The sequence below is a fragment of the Gymnoscopelus braueri genome, assembly GCF_963280865.1.
Source record: "Gymnoscopelus braueri genome assembly, chromosome: 1".
NCBI lineage: Eukaryota > Metazoa > Chordata > Actinopteri > Myctophiformes > Myctophidae > Gymnoscopelus > Gymnoscopelus braueri.
In genome coordinates, this window is record NC_137603.1 from 39,889,847 (window position 1) to 39,908,149 (window position 18,303).

General features: G+C 42.7%; 1 protein-coding gene across 3 annotated transcripts in view; it reads right to left on the reverse strand.

Annotated features, from left to right (window-relative positions):
• arnt2 (aryl-hydrocarbon receptor nuclear translocator 2) overlaps window positions 1-18,303 on the reverse strand; it is a 72,469-nt gene that overhangs the window by 16,308 nt on the left and 37,858 nt on the right. For all 3 annotated transcript variants that reach the window (XM_080421538.1, XM_080421537.1, XM_080421536.1), the window contains 4 exons: window positions 15,211-15,287; window positions 13,720-13,854; window positions 12,051-12,125; window positions 7,729-7,880 (listed from right to left, as the gene is read on the reverse strand). In XM_080421538.1, the coding sequence (XP_080277664.1) occupies window positions 7,729-7,880; window positions 12,051-12,125; window positions 13,720-13,854; window positions 15,211-15,287 (439 nt within the window). The remainder of the gene's footprint in view (window positions 1-7,728; window positions 7,881-12,050; window positions 12,126-13,719; window positions 13,855-15,210; window positions 15,288-18,303) is intronic.

Consider the following 18,303-nt stretch of genomic DNA (forward strand, 5'->3'; position numbering starts at 1 on the left):
CTGCGCGGGATGACATTTTTCTTTTGTTTTTATCGAGCTTAAGGGGTGATCCGAACAATGTGTTAATGATAAAAAAAAACAAGTGTAACTATTGTGAACAGATGCAGTGTGCATACATGGTGTTTCCTTCATAGTAAATATGCTGTCAATTAATTTTCTCTCCCCTCCCCCCGCCTCCACGAGCAGTTGTTTTGGACTCTAAACTTGTTCCAGCAGACATTTCTCTGTGGTTATGGACCATTGGTAGCTTGGCAACATAATATGTTCCAGAATTGCATCCGTTCCATTTGTTACTGGTACACAGAATTGCTGTGCAGATCCAGCTAAATCAGCCACTTATTTTCAAAGCCTTGCAGTGACTTTCTGAGCTTTCTGAACCAAGATGACCTGCTTATGGAAAGACAGCTACAAGGGCGGGGTAATATTACCATGGCCTCAAATCACTATTACGATACACTTTTAGTGCATCTCCAAGTATTAAGTGGCCGTGACCATCTCTCCTTCTCTCTCATTCCTTTTCCCTGATGCATCAGAAGATGCCAAACTTAATACAAGAAAGAAGGTGAGAAAGAACAGGAAGGATGGAGAGGGACAAATAAAGAGATGCTGTATAGAGAGAGACTAGGAGTGTTATGACCCTGAGGTCATAATGTATTTTATGCCTGTATGTTTTAATCTTCTGTGTGTAGGTTTGTGTTAGCCATGGTTCACATGACGCTTGTATACAAGCGTCATGGTGCCGAGTCCCCCTGGTCTAAAGTTGTGTTCGATTTTTTCACATTGCCATCTCTCACATAAACATAAACGTTCAGATTTCAAATATAAAGTGCTTACCACCGAGCCACGGATGTTACAAGGCGATGCGGACCGCGATGAGTACCCGTATCTCCCGTATTGTTCAATAAAAAGCATTTTAATCCCATCGCCGGCCATTTTCTCCAAATTGTCTCCGATACTTTCAACCATGCGACACTAATGGTTGGGAGGTGTATTGCACTCTGATACATTACAAAACAAAAAAAATCAAAAAAAGAAAATGGCCGGCGATGGGATTAAAATGCTTTTTATTGAACAATACGGGAGATACGGATACTCATCGCGGTCCGCATCGCCTTGTAACATCCGTGGCTCGGTGGTAAGCACTTTATATTTGAAATCTGAACGTTTATGTTTATGTGAGAGATGGCAATGTGAAAAAATCGAACACAACTTTAGACCAGGGGGACTCGGCACCATGACTGTCATGGTATGACAGTCATGTTTCAGGGCTAGGTTTGTGTATGCCTCTGTGTGGTTGGTGTGCGTGTGCCTGTGAGAGTGATGGGCTGCAGGTGTGTCTGGCTGATTGAACATGTGAGTGAGTAATTTTGCAGGGAGCTGATTGGTTCCAGCCTTGGGAGAGGGAACTTTAAAAAGGCCTGCATTCCACCGCTCCTGAGGGCTCTCCTCTCTTCAGTTCCAGCAAGACTGCCAGCCAACCTGTAGAATGTTTGTTGTTATTTTAACAGCCTGGGGCTTCATAGGGGTGGGTAGTCTTTTATTTTGAGTTTCTCCTGTGTTTTTTGAGTATGTGTTAGGTTAGTGATTAGTAATTTGGTTTCTTTTGATTTGATAGGTAAGTTCAGGTTCTTATGTAGGTTTCTTTGGTTCATTGTTTTGACTTAACGCCCACCCTGAAGTCACTGGCTTTTTAATAAAAAGGCTGCAAACCCTTGTTGCTGGTGGTTCTTGGGAGCCGGAAAGAGGGGAGTCCCACTTTTTGTGTTGCGCCTTAAGGTTCCCCTTGGCCGGGGCGTAACCAGGAGACTTACAATTTACAATGTAAGCATTTATCAGACGCTCTTATCCAGAGCGACTTACAATGTGCAACATCCGAGTACTGTAAGTGGCATAGGCATGAACCCTAGTCAACAAACAACATGGTAAATGGTCACGTAAACAGAGTGCAAAGAGAACTATTTAAGTGCTGTAAAGTAACCAGGTAAACCTCAAACCTAGTATCCGTCTAAACATGCAATCTAAATAACACACTTGAATGACTGAATGAATATATTTGGTGATCTAAGGAAGGGGCACTTCCACACATACAGCAGACACAGTGATATGAGGATAAAAACACAAAGGCCGAAGGTTTATTTCCATTGTGGTTCCATTGTGGTACTGTAGCATTTGTGGACAAGTAAACAGTATATGCCTACCGGTATCTAAACAACATACATAGTATGTTTGAACAAGTAACCAACCTGCATCTAAGATCTGTGTTGTATAACTAGCATCTATAAATGCAAAAAAAAGGAGTGCAAGGGGGGTGAGGTAGAGTCTCATGAGGTGAGTTTTCAGACCCTCGTGTCCTGGATGGAGTGTGTGCTGTGTAAACTCATGCAGGCCTGAACTCAGTACCGGGCTGCCAGAGTGGATTAGAAGCCACTTGCTGCCAGTGGCCCTAATGTCTGGAGCTAGAGTCTATTACGGCTGATCCTGACACGTAGACACACAGCGACCCATCAAACAGAGCTGCCAGTGGGAATCAAACAGAGCGGAGGGGAACCACGCCAAGCCACTGTGGTGTCAGGAGTGGCTTATAAGGATCCGCAAATTACAACTGTCTTCCTCCCTCTCATCCCGTTTGTCTGTCTGTCCACTATGAGTGAATTGCCGGTGAAAGGAGATATAGGAGTGCGTACACGCACACGCACACGCACACGCACACACACACACACACACACAAAGGGGTCACCTGGAGTGGTAAGCCCCAAACACACTCATGCTGCAGGACTTTATTTGAACTTTGAAAAGAATGTTAAGATCTGGGTTTGGAGCCAGCTCAAAGTTTCCACAGTAACACAACTCCCCAGTGCAGCACCTCTGAAATGCTCAGCATCACACGACCATGAGGAAAAATGGCTCTAAATTAACTTTTTTTATTTCTTATTCTCCTCTCCAGGTCTGCAGAGCCCAGGCTCAGGCCCATGCAAATCCTCATTATTCAATATTGTATACTATTGTAATTTGTTATTTTCTGCTCGAGCTGCGTTGGCTAAGCAGCCACTGTGCCCCATGTACTGTCCATGGAGGATAGTTTCATCAGGGGCTCACTGGCACAATGCGTCAACTGGCCGTGCCAATGCTACAATGGTAGTGGAGTGTGTGAACGCATGCAATATGTATGAGAGTGCACTATTTTCACACCAAGCGCAACCCTTCCTCTCCTGACACACATACGCACACACGACGTAGACTCATGGGGTGTGGGCAGTAACAAAGTACTGTACTGTACTAAAAAAAACTTTTGGGGTACTTGTATTTTTGGATACTCCACTAATTTCACACCACTACATTTCTAAGACAAATATTGTACTTTTGACTCCACTACAATTCTATGAGGGGAAGAAGTATATTATGAATTATAAGCCCTATTTCAAATTTCAAAAAGTGTAAAATAGCAGATCTACAAGTTCACAAAGCGTTGTGACTCGTGATGCAATGTGTTGTGAGCTTGTTGATCGGCTCTTTTCACAATTTCTTCTTTTTTTTTGTTTCTGGAAAATCTTTAAATGGGGGGAGGGGGGCTCATTGATATTAAAAAAGAAAATGCACTTTGTAATTTGTACTTTTGAATACTATTTTATTATTTTACTATTTTTATTCTTTAATTTTAATAGCATGTACTTTTGAATAAAGCAAGTACTCCAGTACTTTAACTCAAGTACATATTTAACTGAGCAACTTTCACTTATATTAAGACTATACAATAATATTTGACTAGTAGCATTTTGTCCACCACATGCACACACGCACACGCACACGCACACGCACACACACACACACACACACACACACACACACACACACACACACACACACACACACGTAGGACTTCATGGGGGCAGAGGAGCACGGCAGAGGAGCACATAGTCATAGCAGTAGAGGACAGCAGGAGGTTTATATAACCATGGCAACATACGGCCGTTTTCTGCCCTCTCTCAGTCCCTCACCATCCTCTCTGCAGGTCTTCACGACTCCACCTAGAATCCTAGATGAGGCTGACCAGCTTTGGAATGACCTGCTTGATGCTTAGAGATGCCACTAGCCACAGCAGATGGGCTGCAACTATAAATAATTTTCTTGGTGATTATGGGAAGCACTTTTTTGAGTGTGGATAATTCTTTTTTTCTTTATATACCAATGAATCAATGTAAAAACAAGTGAATAGATGTTTTTATAAATGACTAATTGAATAGTCCTATTTAATACTTTAGAATCATGAATTAATACTTTGTGCCATCTGCTATTTTTGAAAATGTTTCAACTTTAACACACATTAACACACATCTTCTCTTCTGGGGGTCCCTGGCACAAAACTTGTTTCAGATATATATCAATTTGGGGATCCTTGGCACGAAAAACTTTGAGAACCACTGATTTAGAAGGCATTTGTAGAATCAGCCTCAGGTCTTAATTAATGGATTAATACATGAAAATAGCTAAAATATCTACAAGCTCACAACGCGTTGCATCGGGGCAAGTTGTGAGCTTGTAGATCTGCTATATTAGCTTTTTTATGTTTAAGGAAAAAAAGGTAAATGTGAATTGATTATCGATAATTATTTTATTAAATCGATTAGTTGGGTTGCACCCCTGCAGCAGATTGCTGTTTGGCCTGTGGTCAGCCATCGCAGAGCCATCAACAGCAGAGCCAACACCCCATTGATTCTAACCCATCTAATCAACAACAAGGCACTCGAACGACATCTGATAGGATTGGCTGGGCTTATTCAGGGGAAACTGAACTGTCCCACTTGGCAGCCGATTTCATCCACCGTGTCTTTACAGGATAAAAAGAGAATGAGAAACAGGAAATTCACCATATGATATCGAGCAAACCTCTGCAGCAGCTCGTCACAATACCGACTGCAGTGTCAACAATAACAACTAAATCTAAATCCAGACATGGGAAAAACAAGTGCACTTGCAGGTAAGCAAGAGAGCACTCTAGAGACTAAGCGTGTGCACACACACACACACACACACACACACACACACACACACACATCTGCCACCATCCTGCAAGTAAATAAAATCAGATCCGTGTGGAGAGGAAGCCAATGGAAAAACTACTGCTATTTCAGGGCAGTCAGGAAACCATGCTTGGCTCCGAACAAAGCAAACACACTTCTCCCACTGAGGAGTTTGGTAGAACAAATTAAGTGAACTGCTCCGATCTGATCAGTGTCAATCTTCCACTATGGGAATTGGCTGAAGATACGGTAAGTATTGTACTGATGGAATGAAATCCCTCAATAAGGTTGTTTCTGGGACTCTCGCTCTATCTCTCTCAGTGGAACCTTTTTCCACCTCTTCAGCAGCATTGATTTATGTCTTTACTTAAGCACCCACACACGTGCTGTACGTGCTCTCACAATTTCAATTCAATTCAAAGGGCTTTATTGGCATGAGAAAACATACGTTTACATTGCCAAAGCAGAAAGCACAATACAACAATACAGCAATACAATCAAAACACACACACACACACACACACACACACACACACACACACACACACACACACACACACACACACACACACACACACACACACACACATACATGCGCACACACATACAATGTGCAGGTGTCGTGCTGTGAGGAACACAACAAAGCCATGAGCTTCATAACTCTGTGGTGCTCTGATAAATGGGATCTAATTTCTTTTGTTGTGACCCCATAAATCTTCAGTTTCGGCTAGCACTAAGGCTCTTGGCTCTAACCTCAACCAGATACAACTCCCACACACACATGCATGCATACAGTGTGTGCACAAAACACACACGTACATCTATGCACACTGGCTTACATGCAAAGATGATCATATAGAAGACTTCTATAAACACAAAACGGCAGGCCTCCAAATGTTTACATAGCTAATCTGATCTGCTCACTTTATGCTATTATCGTTATGCCGCGGGCCTCGGAAACAGAAGAAATACTGCTTTCCACTCACATAAAAACATGTCCGTGGAGAGAGGGAGGGGTGGGGGGTGCAACAAGAACAATTTGACCATCTAAATCAAATGAAATACGGAACTGCTCCAATGTTCCGGAGTATGAGGAGGAATGTTTGTTTTGGAAAGGCATCGAACGGTTCACCGAGAATCTCAATCGATGTCGATCACTGCAGAGATGAGAAGCTGCACCCCCAACAACCCTTTCCTCATATCTCGGCATGGCAAGATGACAAGATCAACAGTGACTCCACTGCCCCCTACTGCTTAACACCTGCCATTGCTCTTGGATACACTGGCATGTAATGCTTGTACTTAATTTATTTTGCCCAATTTCTAAAATAAGGGGAAAGGGAACATTTCATTGTACGACCTACAGTTCCAGAGTTAAAGGCTAAAACGTGAAGCGACCTGTTACAGTACCACCATGAGGCCGATTTGAAACATTTGGGGAGGAGGGTCTTCCTTGGCCTACTAGGAGTGTGAGCGCAAAGTTTCATGCCGATCGGTAAAGTGGTGTCTGAGATTAGCTGTTCACAGACTGACAGATGGACGGATGGACGAACAGATGGACAGACAAACAGACGGGGACGGACAGACAGACGGACGGACATACAGACGGGCAAAAACATAATGTCCGACTGTCTGGCCTGATGGAAATAATAATGAATAGTGGTTTTGATGTGCTTGGTCCATGGAGGTGTTTTTATGTATGGCAAAACACACATCCACTGAATGCAGACAGAATGCTGTGAGTGGCAATAAAGAAGGAAGGCACTGGAACAACTCAAAACGATTTAAGCCTTTAATTAAAGGTGCAAGTAGATAGAATGACGTTTTGATGTCAGTGGTACATCTTATTCAGGTCATGTCAAACAGAGGTCTCTGGTTGAAATGACCTGATGAAGATGTACCACTGACATCTACTTGCACCTTTAATTAAAGGCTTAAATTGGCCAGGTTGTTCCAGTACCTTCCTTCTTTAATGCTGCTGTGTCCTGTTCCTGTGATGTACCGGACTTGCCTTAGCCTGGTTTGAAGCACAGTGGAACTCCCTTTCTTCCAGAATGTTATGTTTCTTGTGCTTTGTGTTTGTTTGGAGCAACACAACACCATCGTAAAACAAAGTATAAAATAGGGCTAGCGTGGTTAAGTTAAGAACAAATATGTATTCTTTTTTTTTTTTAAGTGTAAATGATTGAGATTTGTAAGCTGGATTTTCTCAGAGTTGTAGTCGACTGTTAGTTGAGGTGTCCCAGCGCAGGGAGACGTTCTACTGTAAACTGTGCCTGAGGTCCATGCATGAACCAGCAGGTACGGGGCACCGCAGGGACCAAAAAGCAAACAAGCAGCAGTAGGCCAGTCTTACAGGGAATATGAGCTGTGGAAAATTGGCACCTTTCCACTGGCTTTCGCTTAACACCTTGTTAACAACACGCAACAGACATTGCAACAGACATTGCTTCCAGTGTGTAGAAAGTAAATATTATGCCAGCTGAGGTGTGTTAATATTCACCACACAGCAGAAGGGGGAATGTGTCACTGGCATTTGGAGGGTCAAACCACTGCAAGACTAAAGATATGATTGGCTAACAAGGTGTTATTCGTGTGTGTGTGTGTGTGTGTGTGTGTGTGTGTGTGTGTGTGTGTGTGTGTGTGTGTGTGTGTGTGTGTGTGTGTGTGTGTGTGTGGACGGGGTTGGGGTTGGGGTTGGGATACATACTTGACATTAGTGTTGGTACAGATGATGTACTCGATCTCATCGGAGTACGGGTTCTGGAACGTGAAACTGCTGGTTCTTATCAACATCCACTCCCTGTTCTTCATACGGAACCGAAACATCACTGACAGAACCTGACCCTTCAACTTCACCACCTGCACACAATAGAGAGGGAGGAAAGCATAAGGGAGAGACAAGAAGACAGAGGGAGGTTGAGAAGGGGAAAAGAATGACAAGGGAGGTGGTGATTAGGAAGGCGAGAGAAAAGGAGAGAGAAAGCAATTATCAACCTTTCACTTTGGTGGAACAATATGCATATCTCCACAGGAGATCAAGAGCAGTGACCCTCTAACATCAGTTGCCATAGAGATCTACTGTCACCACCAGTATGCTTTTCATCAGATTTCAGATTCATATCAATGCACAGATATCAATTCATAACACAAGATAAAATTACATTACATTTAAAATAAAACAATGGTACTGAATACAGGTCCCCAGAACTGCCAATAATGGCAGTTGATGATAATGAAAAACACAGTAAATGACATACAGTATAAATAGAAATAGTCTAGAAATGAGACATTAAATTTGAAGGCTTTACACAAAAAAAAAGGAGAGACAGATTTAGCAGAAATGTGATTGTCATTTCTGTCATTTTTGTTTGTCACTAAGTGTTATCATGCATTACGATCACTTTCCTTGACAATTAAGCTTGAAATCATCTGCCTGTCACACAAAATCAAACTACAAAGAGAATACATAAAAAAAAGATAAAATAATTTAAAAAAAAAATAACCACAACCTTACATGCAATTCAGCCATGTAATTATCACCAGTACAGTAAAAAGATTTTTGACAGATAAAGACAAACCGCAGACAATTTCTGCTCTGCTGAAATGAAGAATGATGGCTGAGAAACCCAGAGCTAATTGCACCAATTCCGTTTCGGAAACCATCGACCAAACCACTGTTATTTTTGGGGCGGGCGCTTGCCTTTTAGGCAGATTATTACCTGCTGTTTGATGTGCCAGTGTGTGTGTGTCTGTGTGTGCGCGTGTGTGTGTGTGTGTGTGTGTGTGTGTGTGTGTGCGTGTGCGTGTGTGTGTTCTGGAAGCTGGGCTGTCAGGTGTGTTGTGGAGTTCAACATGCATTGTACATTCTCTGTGCATTCCCATATTCTCACGCCTTTACCCACACCCTGTGCCTATTCCAAGCCTATCGCTCAGTCAGCTGTCAGTCTGTGTAATGAAAGCACCACTTGCCTTCCCAATATGAAATGGATCTGAAATGAGTTTGAAATAAGCTGGCGAGGGGAGTACTCAGCAGCCGATCGCCACAGACACCGAGCGGAGTGCTTTTTTCTCTCTCTCTCTCTGTTGTTATAGAATAGAGATGGTGGAGGGGAGGGAGAGTGGAGGAAAGGTAATAGCTTCCTTCCAGAGAAGGAAGGATTTATGCTTCATTGTATAAACACACACGTGTGCTAAGGTGTGCACTCATGCTCCCTGTGCTCCTTCTGGCTTGAGTCTTGTCTCACATACTGTATTTCCCCTTGGTTTCCCGTCTCTCTGCACTCTCCTATCTATCTAAATAAAGCGATAAATGAGGGGGGGGAAAAGTGTGTTTTTCAAAAACACAGGACGTGATGTTAAAAATCAATGTGCCTGGGGACTCTGCATGGCAGGGGCGTCCTCCTCCCTGAGCCAAGCTTGAACCTGGCCGCATAACTAATGATGGAAGACTTGAGCACTGTACTATTCTGATGTTGAGAAAGCTGGACAGACACATCATCATTGGGGTTGCCAATATTTTGCTGGCTGGGCCCAAGATGTCTCCAGTAGGCTCAGCGGTGTATTCTGTGTATTCTGGCACCCTAAATCCACCCCCCTCTGCATCTGTCCAGCTTATTTGGGAGACCAGCTGGGATCGTTCTTTTCCAGCCATAGCCACTGGCCAGTCGCTCGGGCACCCTGGATGTTTCCTTGATGGCCTGGCGTAAGGCTTGCCCTCTGATGCCGAGGTCCCTCATCAACCTTACAGTTGATGTTACCACATAGCCCTGACATCCAACTTCTACTGGGCAGATCTTTGACAGAGCGAGAGAGGATGCAAGAGCACATTCCTATTGGCCAGCGCAGCTCTGAATTATGACCTGAAGAGCCGGCAGCAGTATGAAGGCAGCGCATTACTGCTTGCTGTGCTGCTCTGTACAAGTGGAGGGAATCACAGGCCGGATGTGGATGGCTGCTATCTCCTCCAACCAATTACTCCAATAATACTATAATACTACTGTCAACAACCTTCAATATGAGTGCTGGAGAGAGAAAGGGAGGGATGCAAATTAATATGGTTAGCATGAAGAGAGAAAGAGAAACCAGATATGGAATGTACGCCTCAGCTCTATCTGTCACTGTTTACCGCGGAGCCGGGTTTGCTGTTCTGTATTATTAGAAGCCTGGGAACATATGAAATAGATTAACTGGGGAGTGTTTGTCAGAGACAAAAACTCATTTCATCGCTCGATCGTGCTACGAGCGTTTCACAACACTGCGGCACCTGTGAGACAGTGAGAGTCGATCACACCGGTGGCAGACGGCCAATCCAAAGCCCTGTACCAGCGTGCAGCGAAAGAGGACTCTCTGTCACTCCCATCTGTGACTGACGAGACTAAATGACTTCTTGCTGACTGCCTGGGCCCCCATGCTCTCTGCTGCACACATCTTCTACCAGCAGGGTAAGGAAGCCATCCGGCTCGTCAGTCAGTCAGCCAATCTGTCTTATCTCTCTCCCTCTGAGACTGACTGTCTTCCATTCAGTCAAGTGGCTGGCATAATGCATGCCTGAGAGAGAAAATGTCCATACGGTTTACAAATGACTTGTTCAACACGCTTGAACTATAATTGTGTGCGTGTGTTTTTCTGCATATCTGTATTTCTGTGCCTGCGTGTACTGGATGAGAGCCAGGTCATTATGTACCGTTGAGCAGTGGTTCTCAAACTTTTTCATGTCAAGGTCCAGGACCACCCAAATGTATTTGGCCGCGGACCCCCATCTCAAAACATTTTGTTCCAGGGACCCCCAGAAGCAAAGATTTGAGTTACAAATGATCGCTTTAAAAAATATTTATAAAGATTTGCACAAGTTTTCACGATTATTCAAAAATAGCAGATCTACTAGATCTGCTATTTTTGAATATCTAAAGTATAAAATTAACTTATTTTGCTAGGGACCCCCTGGTACCCTCCCCCCCAAGTACAGTAGAGCTATAGGTAACATGATATACCGACGGATGACAAAACTCCTGTGTCGGTGAACTTTGACCCTGCCGTGTTGCTGTGGTAGCAGCAGGCTGTTGAGAGTGACAGACGGCTACTGAACCGCATGGGAACAATAAATAAAGACACCCAGGCACTGTGTTCCACATGACAGATCCATCCATGTCCAAATGCTGCTGGGTCGTAACCTCCTCCTCCTCGCCGCCACCTCCACTCTTGTCTCAACATGTCGTGAAGAACGTTTGAGATCTAACTGAGCCCCATTCTGCGCCCTTCACTCCTAACCTGCAGCAGATGTCATTTTGTCTCCTCTTTGCCCAACCCAGTGTTTCCCAAACATAGGTCCGTGACCTGACCCGTTTTTATGGGTTCGCAAGTCTTTGACTATTTGGGTACTTAGAAAAGCTCTATATACATTTGAGATATTATTATTATTATTAAGCAAATATCCAGTTCTTCAACCTTTCCTACAATTTCAGACATAAAAAAAAGAATAATCATAATCAAGATTTTCTGAAATATTCACCCCCCATAAATTGTAAATGTTTCCAGAAATGTAAAAAAAAATATGATAAAATGTCAATGCGATATATTGTGAATGGTAAATGGTGCATTTATATAGCGCTTTTATCCAAAGTGCTTTACATAGATTGTGCATTACATTCACCCATTCACACACACACAGTCATACACCGATGGCGGAGGAAACCATGCAAGGCACCAACCCATCCGGCCGCTCTACCGGCCACTCTCTACCCCTGAGCCACTGCCGCCCCGGCAGCTTGTAGATCGGCTATTTTCACTATTTTTGAAGCCCTATTTAATCACTTAAACCACTCAAGTGATTAATTCAACCTTTTTGTTAAGTTTGGGTCCTGGGGGAGACACCACGTTTCTCTTTAGGGTCTCAAGCTGAAAAGGTTTGGGAACCCCTGGCCTAACCTGTCCTGTTCACACCGTAGTACATGTCATTCACTGTCCTCTCTGCTATAGGAGTCCCCCCCCCACATCTCCTGTTAACAACAGTACAGTCCTGTGGTACAGTACCTGCTGAAAGCTCTCTCTCAGGTGGCTCTGATCTTCTGGATGGCAGAACTCCAGGATGTCTTTCCCCAACAGATCCTACACGGGAGGAAAATACTGTCAGTTCAGCATGGATGGGAATGTACTGTATGTGCTGCTATGATTCATTCATACAAGTGCACTGTGGAATGTATGTGGTACTAATAACTGTACCATATAAGGGTGTATACTTTCAACATGTGCAATACGCATTATTCATTTATTTATCTCCGTATGTTGCCATACCAGCCTTTATAATCTACTGACTCTACTCTATAGGATATTGTACTCTATATTGCATAATGCATAGTGTATGTTTCTGGTTTGTTTTTGCATACTATATTTATATCCTATTTATATCCTGAAAGGAAAAAGGTTTCTATTTGTTGCTTTCAGTGTAATGCACAAATCCCACAGAGACAAATTCCTTGTATGTGCAAATATACCTGGCAATAAAACACATCATGATTCTGACCTTTTTGGCCAAAACAAAATAGCTCCGAAATACCTGGATCATGAAACTCTATGGAGGTTCATAGATTTACTCACTCTTTCTCACAAGACAAATTTCAGTGTGAACTGACAATAAAGTATTATCGTATCGTATCGTATTTCTGGTATGTCTTCATAGTCTTAACAGGTGAATCGTTCACTTTTGAGGTCAATGGCAGTGGAAAATATGATGGCTAATGGTATGTCAAGACACAGCCACTGCAGAAGTTTAATTATGTAAAATCAATATTGAAAGATTCAACTGAATCGTCCTGAGAGGAATCTGTGTTTAGATACTTGCATGTAAAGCTTTTTTCTTGGTAACTGCATGTGTGAGAATTTAGTACTGTCAAATAAAATAAGATGTAAAGTTTTTAACTGTACAAAAATCATTCATATCCAGGTAAAGTAGAAATAGCTATACATATATTTGAATTAACTTTTTTCCACATATTCCACTTTCATACTGTATGTTTTTACTCATGACAAATGAAAGCTAATCGTTTATCCAGTGATGAGAGAAGAGGTTAACAGTGTGAGGGTAACTGGCTGAAGGAATGCCTTTAATGCACCATTCCAAGGTAAAGCTCTTCTTTGAACCCCGCTGTTCACCTTTTCCTGTCAACCTAATATCTCACATACACAGAGTTGATAATGCAAAGCTGATCAAAGCTATGGGACATCTGTAGGAGATCAGGACTCAAGATGAGCGCCCATGTAGATCTCTTACAGAAAAGTTGCTGAACCAAGTTATTCACATGACTGCACGGCGAAAAGGGGGACCTTATCTCCCGTATTTTGCCACGATGAAAATGGACCCAGAGAGTTATAGTAGAGATCAAAGAACGTCATGGAGGCTTGACGTTCCCTTGAAAGGAAACATCTTCAAACTAACGCCACACATGGACAGACACGGGGGGAAGTTGCTGTAGGAAAACGTGATCCAGTCAAAAAGAACTTTAAGCTATATTTCACACAACCCCTGCATAGAAGTAGGACCCGAGGCATGAGAAACTAATCAAAAGCTCCTGATTCAATTCTAAAATGTAGTGTATGTGTTCGCAGAGGCTCCCATCCACGTCAGAATGAAAAATGACATTTCTGTCTATATTACATGTTTTCATTACACTGCAAAGACCCCATTACAGTCTAATTGGCTCACCTGAGGCTGATAGCTAATTACGTTGATGCAGCGAGGGTCGACGAAGGTGATGACACCGTCAGAGTTGTGACGAGACAGAAACTCTGTGGGCACCGTCAGACCATTCATATCCATGGAAACAGGAGAGCTGGTCACCTGAGGGAAGAAGGTGGCAAATTACACAAGAAGGAATCGAGAGGAGATCGATAGATGGATGAGACAATCAAATGCAGACAATTTTATTGTAATAGTAATAGTATTTATTTCCTTTCTTTTTTGTTAAGATCCATCACAAACAAGGTCAGGGTTTCCTCTTTTTTAACTCGCATAAATGTCACTTTGATGATCTTGGTGGAAATATACACCACACAACGTATTTCTTACCTTTATCTTGCATTATTATTATTAATAATAACAATAATAATTTCAAAAGGAATCTCAATGTACAACACAGGTGAAAAGCAGGTGAAATGAAGGGTTGAGAGGGAGCCTGTAGTGTTAAAGGGGAATACCAATCATTTTCAACATTGAACTATGTCTTTAATACACCTTAGAGCTGTTGTGTGGAAATAAGAAAATGTTGCCTAGAACTGGATAATTGATTGAGGTCATATGTGATGAGTGACATACGCAGGGTGTACTTTTGGCTGAGGGGGCGGAGCCAAAAGTACACCCTGCGTATGTCACTGATGAAGACATAGTTCAATGTTGAAAATGAGTGGAATCCCCCTTTAAGTTAGTGTGTGTGTGTGTGTGTAGGCATGAGGTCCAAAAAGGAAAGGAAAAGTCTCGCTAAATAAAGTTTATAGGCCTGTTTTAAAAGCATGCGGAGGGCAATAAACCTCTACACGACAACTCAAGTGTCTTTTCCTTGCTTCCAAATGGCGGCCAGTCGCCGTACTTACTACGCAGCAAAGCCAACATCAAGTCAGCGTCACCACCTAACCCACTTTAATAAAAACAAAGGGAGCCCCTGGTAGTGACCGTAATCATGAGGTGTCAGAATTCAGTCAGGATTACTGTACAGGGGTTATTATGCAACATAATGGCACAGAGGGGTGACATTCTGTCTGGATAATCCTGATTTATACTCCATTGTACGATGGTGTCCCATGCCAAACATAGATCACAGGGGGTCCCCAGCAAAATGAGGAATTTCAATATTATTGCACTAGAGTAGAGGGTTAGCCCAAATGAGAGATTATAAGAATGAGTATTCAGGTCATAGGTTTCACTCTCTCCACTGTTATCTCCCCAACTAACAGTTGTGGAATGCTATAGTAAATCTAATTTAACAACAAAAATATTATTCTATGGGGTCCATGACACAAAATCTTTTCAAATGGGGGTCCATCAATTTGGGTGTCCTTGACAAAAATGTTTGAGAGACAGATTATATCATGTAACAATCAGCAGGGGAAGTAAACAGTTTCTCTACACTGCAACACACAATGTACATGAAAAACACAGAAAGACACGCACACGCACACACGCGCACACACACACACACACCTGTAGTCTCCCGATGGCCACCAGGCAGTATTTGCCGGTCTGACCTGCCTCTGTGTCTTCATCTGGTATCGTCATACCTGAGGAGACAGAGATGGACAGAGGGAGAGAGAGAAATGGACAGACAGAGAGAGAGAGAGAGAGAGAGAAAGAGAGAGGGAGAGGAGTAAGGACATTGAGATTACAACGAGACAGTTCTGATAAAGTGTAAATGTTTATTTTCTTATTTGCTATTTGAATCTTGCGGCATGGAGAGGTAATCTCCTGCCTTGTCTCTCTGGTACTGATGTATGACCAATTTTTTCCACATCACGCCTCCACGCCACTGCCAAATAAATCATAAGCACGCTGCCAGTCCCCCAACATATCATCCAGAACAAATATTCAAATACCGCTCCATCCCCACCCATTTCACATTATGACCCAGTAACTGAGGATAGGCAGATCAATTCTGTTTTGACATCAATAATTCTTCTGATATCTCCGCAGCAGCCCTGCTAAAACAAACACACAGTGTCATGAAGAATGCGTGTGTGCGTGTGTGTGTGTGTGTGTGCACAACATCTGTTCTGTAACGTCCACATCTAACATAAAGTACAAAGTGAAATGAAGGACAAAACGTTGAGTATAGTGCGAAAGTGGCTGGGACTCAATACACACAGCACCCATGACATTATTTTTCATTGGGCGGGAGAGCTGGCGGTACCAAACATGGCATGATATGGATTCATACCAGCGGATGTTCCACCTCAGGAACATCGCCAAACTCTGTCCCACTTAATGTTTGTTAAAGCTACATTACTGTACATTTACAGTTACATTTGTTAAATGTAACTTTCCTCTTCTACCCCGGATTTAAACCCGGTTTCGTGCACAAGCGCTGAAATTTTTGCCATTGAGCTAATAGAGCCTGCCTGCTTGCTCAGGGGATAAATTGAGTCTTGAATCACGTCAAAATGTGTGTCAGATCCTGTGTCTAGGTCAAAATACAATCAACTCAATTGTATAAGTTATATTGTATTAACATACTCTACCATACAGATTGGACAAAATTCCATTTTATTAATACAAAAAGAAGTTACATAGTGCCGCTTTAAGTTGTTCCAATCTGAAACTTGTGAAACAGTGTGAAAGGAGTCCTCCACAGTAGTGTTTCCTTAGCACAATATGTAAGGGGTAATTGTCGCCGCAGCGGTAGTTGTTGAGAAATAACACCCGACAGGATGATTAAACACTGAGGCGAAGCCGAGGTTTTTAATGATCCTGAATTATTACACGGCTACTTAATAAATAAATTATGAAATTGAACCAAAAGTAACAACAAAACGAAGTATTTCCTTGCTTACGGTAATGAAAGTATTCCATAAGGGTTGCGTTGGCCGTCCGTCCAGCGCAACACGGTGGCCTCGGAAAACAAGGAAGTGTTGATCAAATAGATTTATTTTTCTATTGCGTCATCTATTTCTCGCTTCAAATGTTTTCAAAAACATTCTTGAGAGCAACGTTTTGTTGTAAATGACATTGTGTGTTTGTTTACATGGCTGTCATGTTGGATACAGCATAAAAAGCAGCGCAGCAGGTGCTCTGAGTCTTTGATTAGACAGTGGTCTGTTATTGAGCCCATCGGTCATTATCCAGAAATAACGCTGAATTCAGCGATTGACCAATCAGAATCAAGCATTCAACCAAGCCGTGTAATATGAGTTATGTTTTGCCTTTGCAATAACTCCTTCTGGAAACCAAATTGGTCAAAGCATAGCTAGTTAACTGCTTAGCAGAAATGGGAATTCATAATGATATTTAAAACTATATATTCGTGAATGCTGTGTTTGGTCGAGACGAATACCCTTCCAGCCTGAAGAGCAGATTCCTGATCTCAACTTTTACTGGGCGGATTTACAGTCTCTCTAGCACATTGGTTCTCAAAGTGGGGTCCCTTGCTTCTGTGGGTCCCTGGCACAACATATTTTCAGGTGGGGGTCCGCGGCCACATACATATCAATTTGGAGGTCCTTGGCAACCTTGAGAACCACTGCTCTTGTTTGAAGATTGTGGAAGAGATAGTCTTGAAAGACTATGAGATGCCCAATAGGGGGACTGACTGGCTTGCAAAATGCTGTGCTTTCTCTGCTATCATTGGGAGCCGTCATAATATGAAAGAGACATTGTTACTTCTCCCGCTGAGAACTGCTGTACTATGTTTTATAATTGTGAAGACCTATACGTCACTGGTCCATGATTTTGTCAATGTATCTACTGCACCATTTATCTTCTATGTGGACATTTGTGAGATCTGAAGTGGGTCTCATGCACTGTTGCTGTTGGGTCACTGGCTATAGAGGCCATGAGGTTAATAGGTTAATACCACTCCCTCTGCATATGACAGCAGAACATCACCATAACCCCAGAGATTTAAGACAGAAGCTGTCCGAAGCCATGGGCAGTTGTACTGAAAGGTCATAACCCACTCCATTATAGTCACCATTACATCTGAAATGTGAACAGTTACTAACGGTAATTATAGATCCAATTATAGTGAGCCAGGGTGACATGTTATTTCTGAGGATTCTCTTGCCAATTACCACCTCGTCTGTTCGCTGTCTCTAATGACGAGTCTCTGCGACGACTCACTTTATCACAGCAGACACAGGGACCAGATGAGCTGCCCTCCACATTCAAAATACTACGACTGAAACCCAACACTTTGTCCTCGCTAAGAGCTACATTCCTCCTTCCCAACACCAATTCAGTGACCAGATGGTCGGGAAAACCTGCTACATCTGGGTACAGCACGAAGATTACAGTATTTTTTCACGCTTTGTGTGTGTGACCATGCAAGTGATAATTGTTATGCATCTGCTTTTTATGAATGTGCATGTCTGTCTCATCTCGTGACTGTTACAGCGGCCAGAACATTCCAAAGGGGCTATTTTTAGGCCATGAAAGGGAGGCATATGTCAATGATTTTGACACACATGTGGGCTCATTTGTGTTTGTGTGACACCTGGAAATGGTCCAGTGGACACGCACACAAAAAAGCGCTCCGAGGCTAGATGTCATGCTGCGATGCATGACGTTGCTCTATTGCTTCCCTAG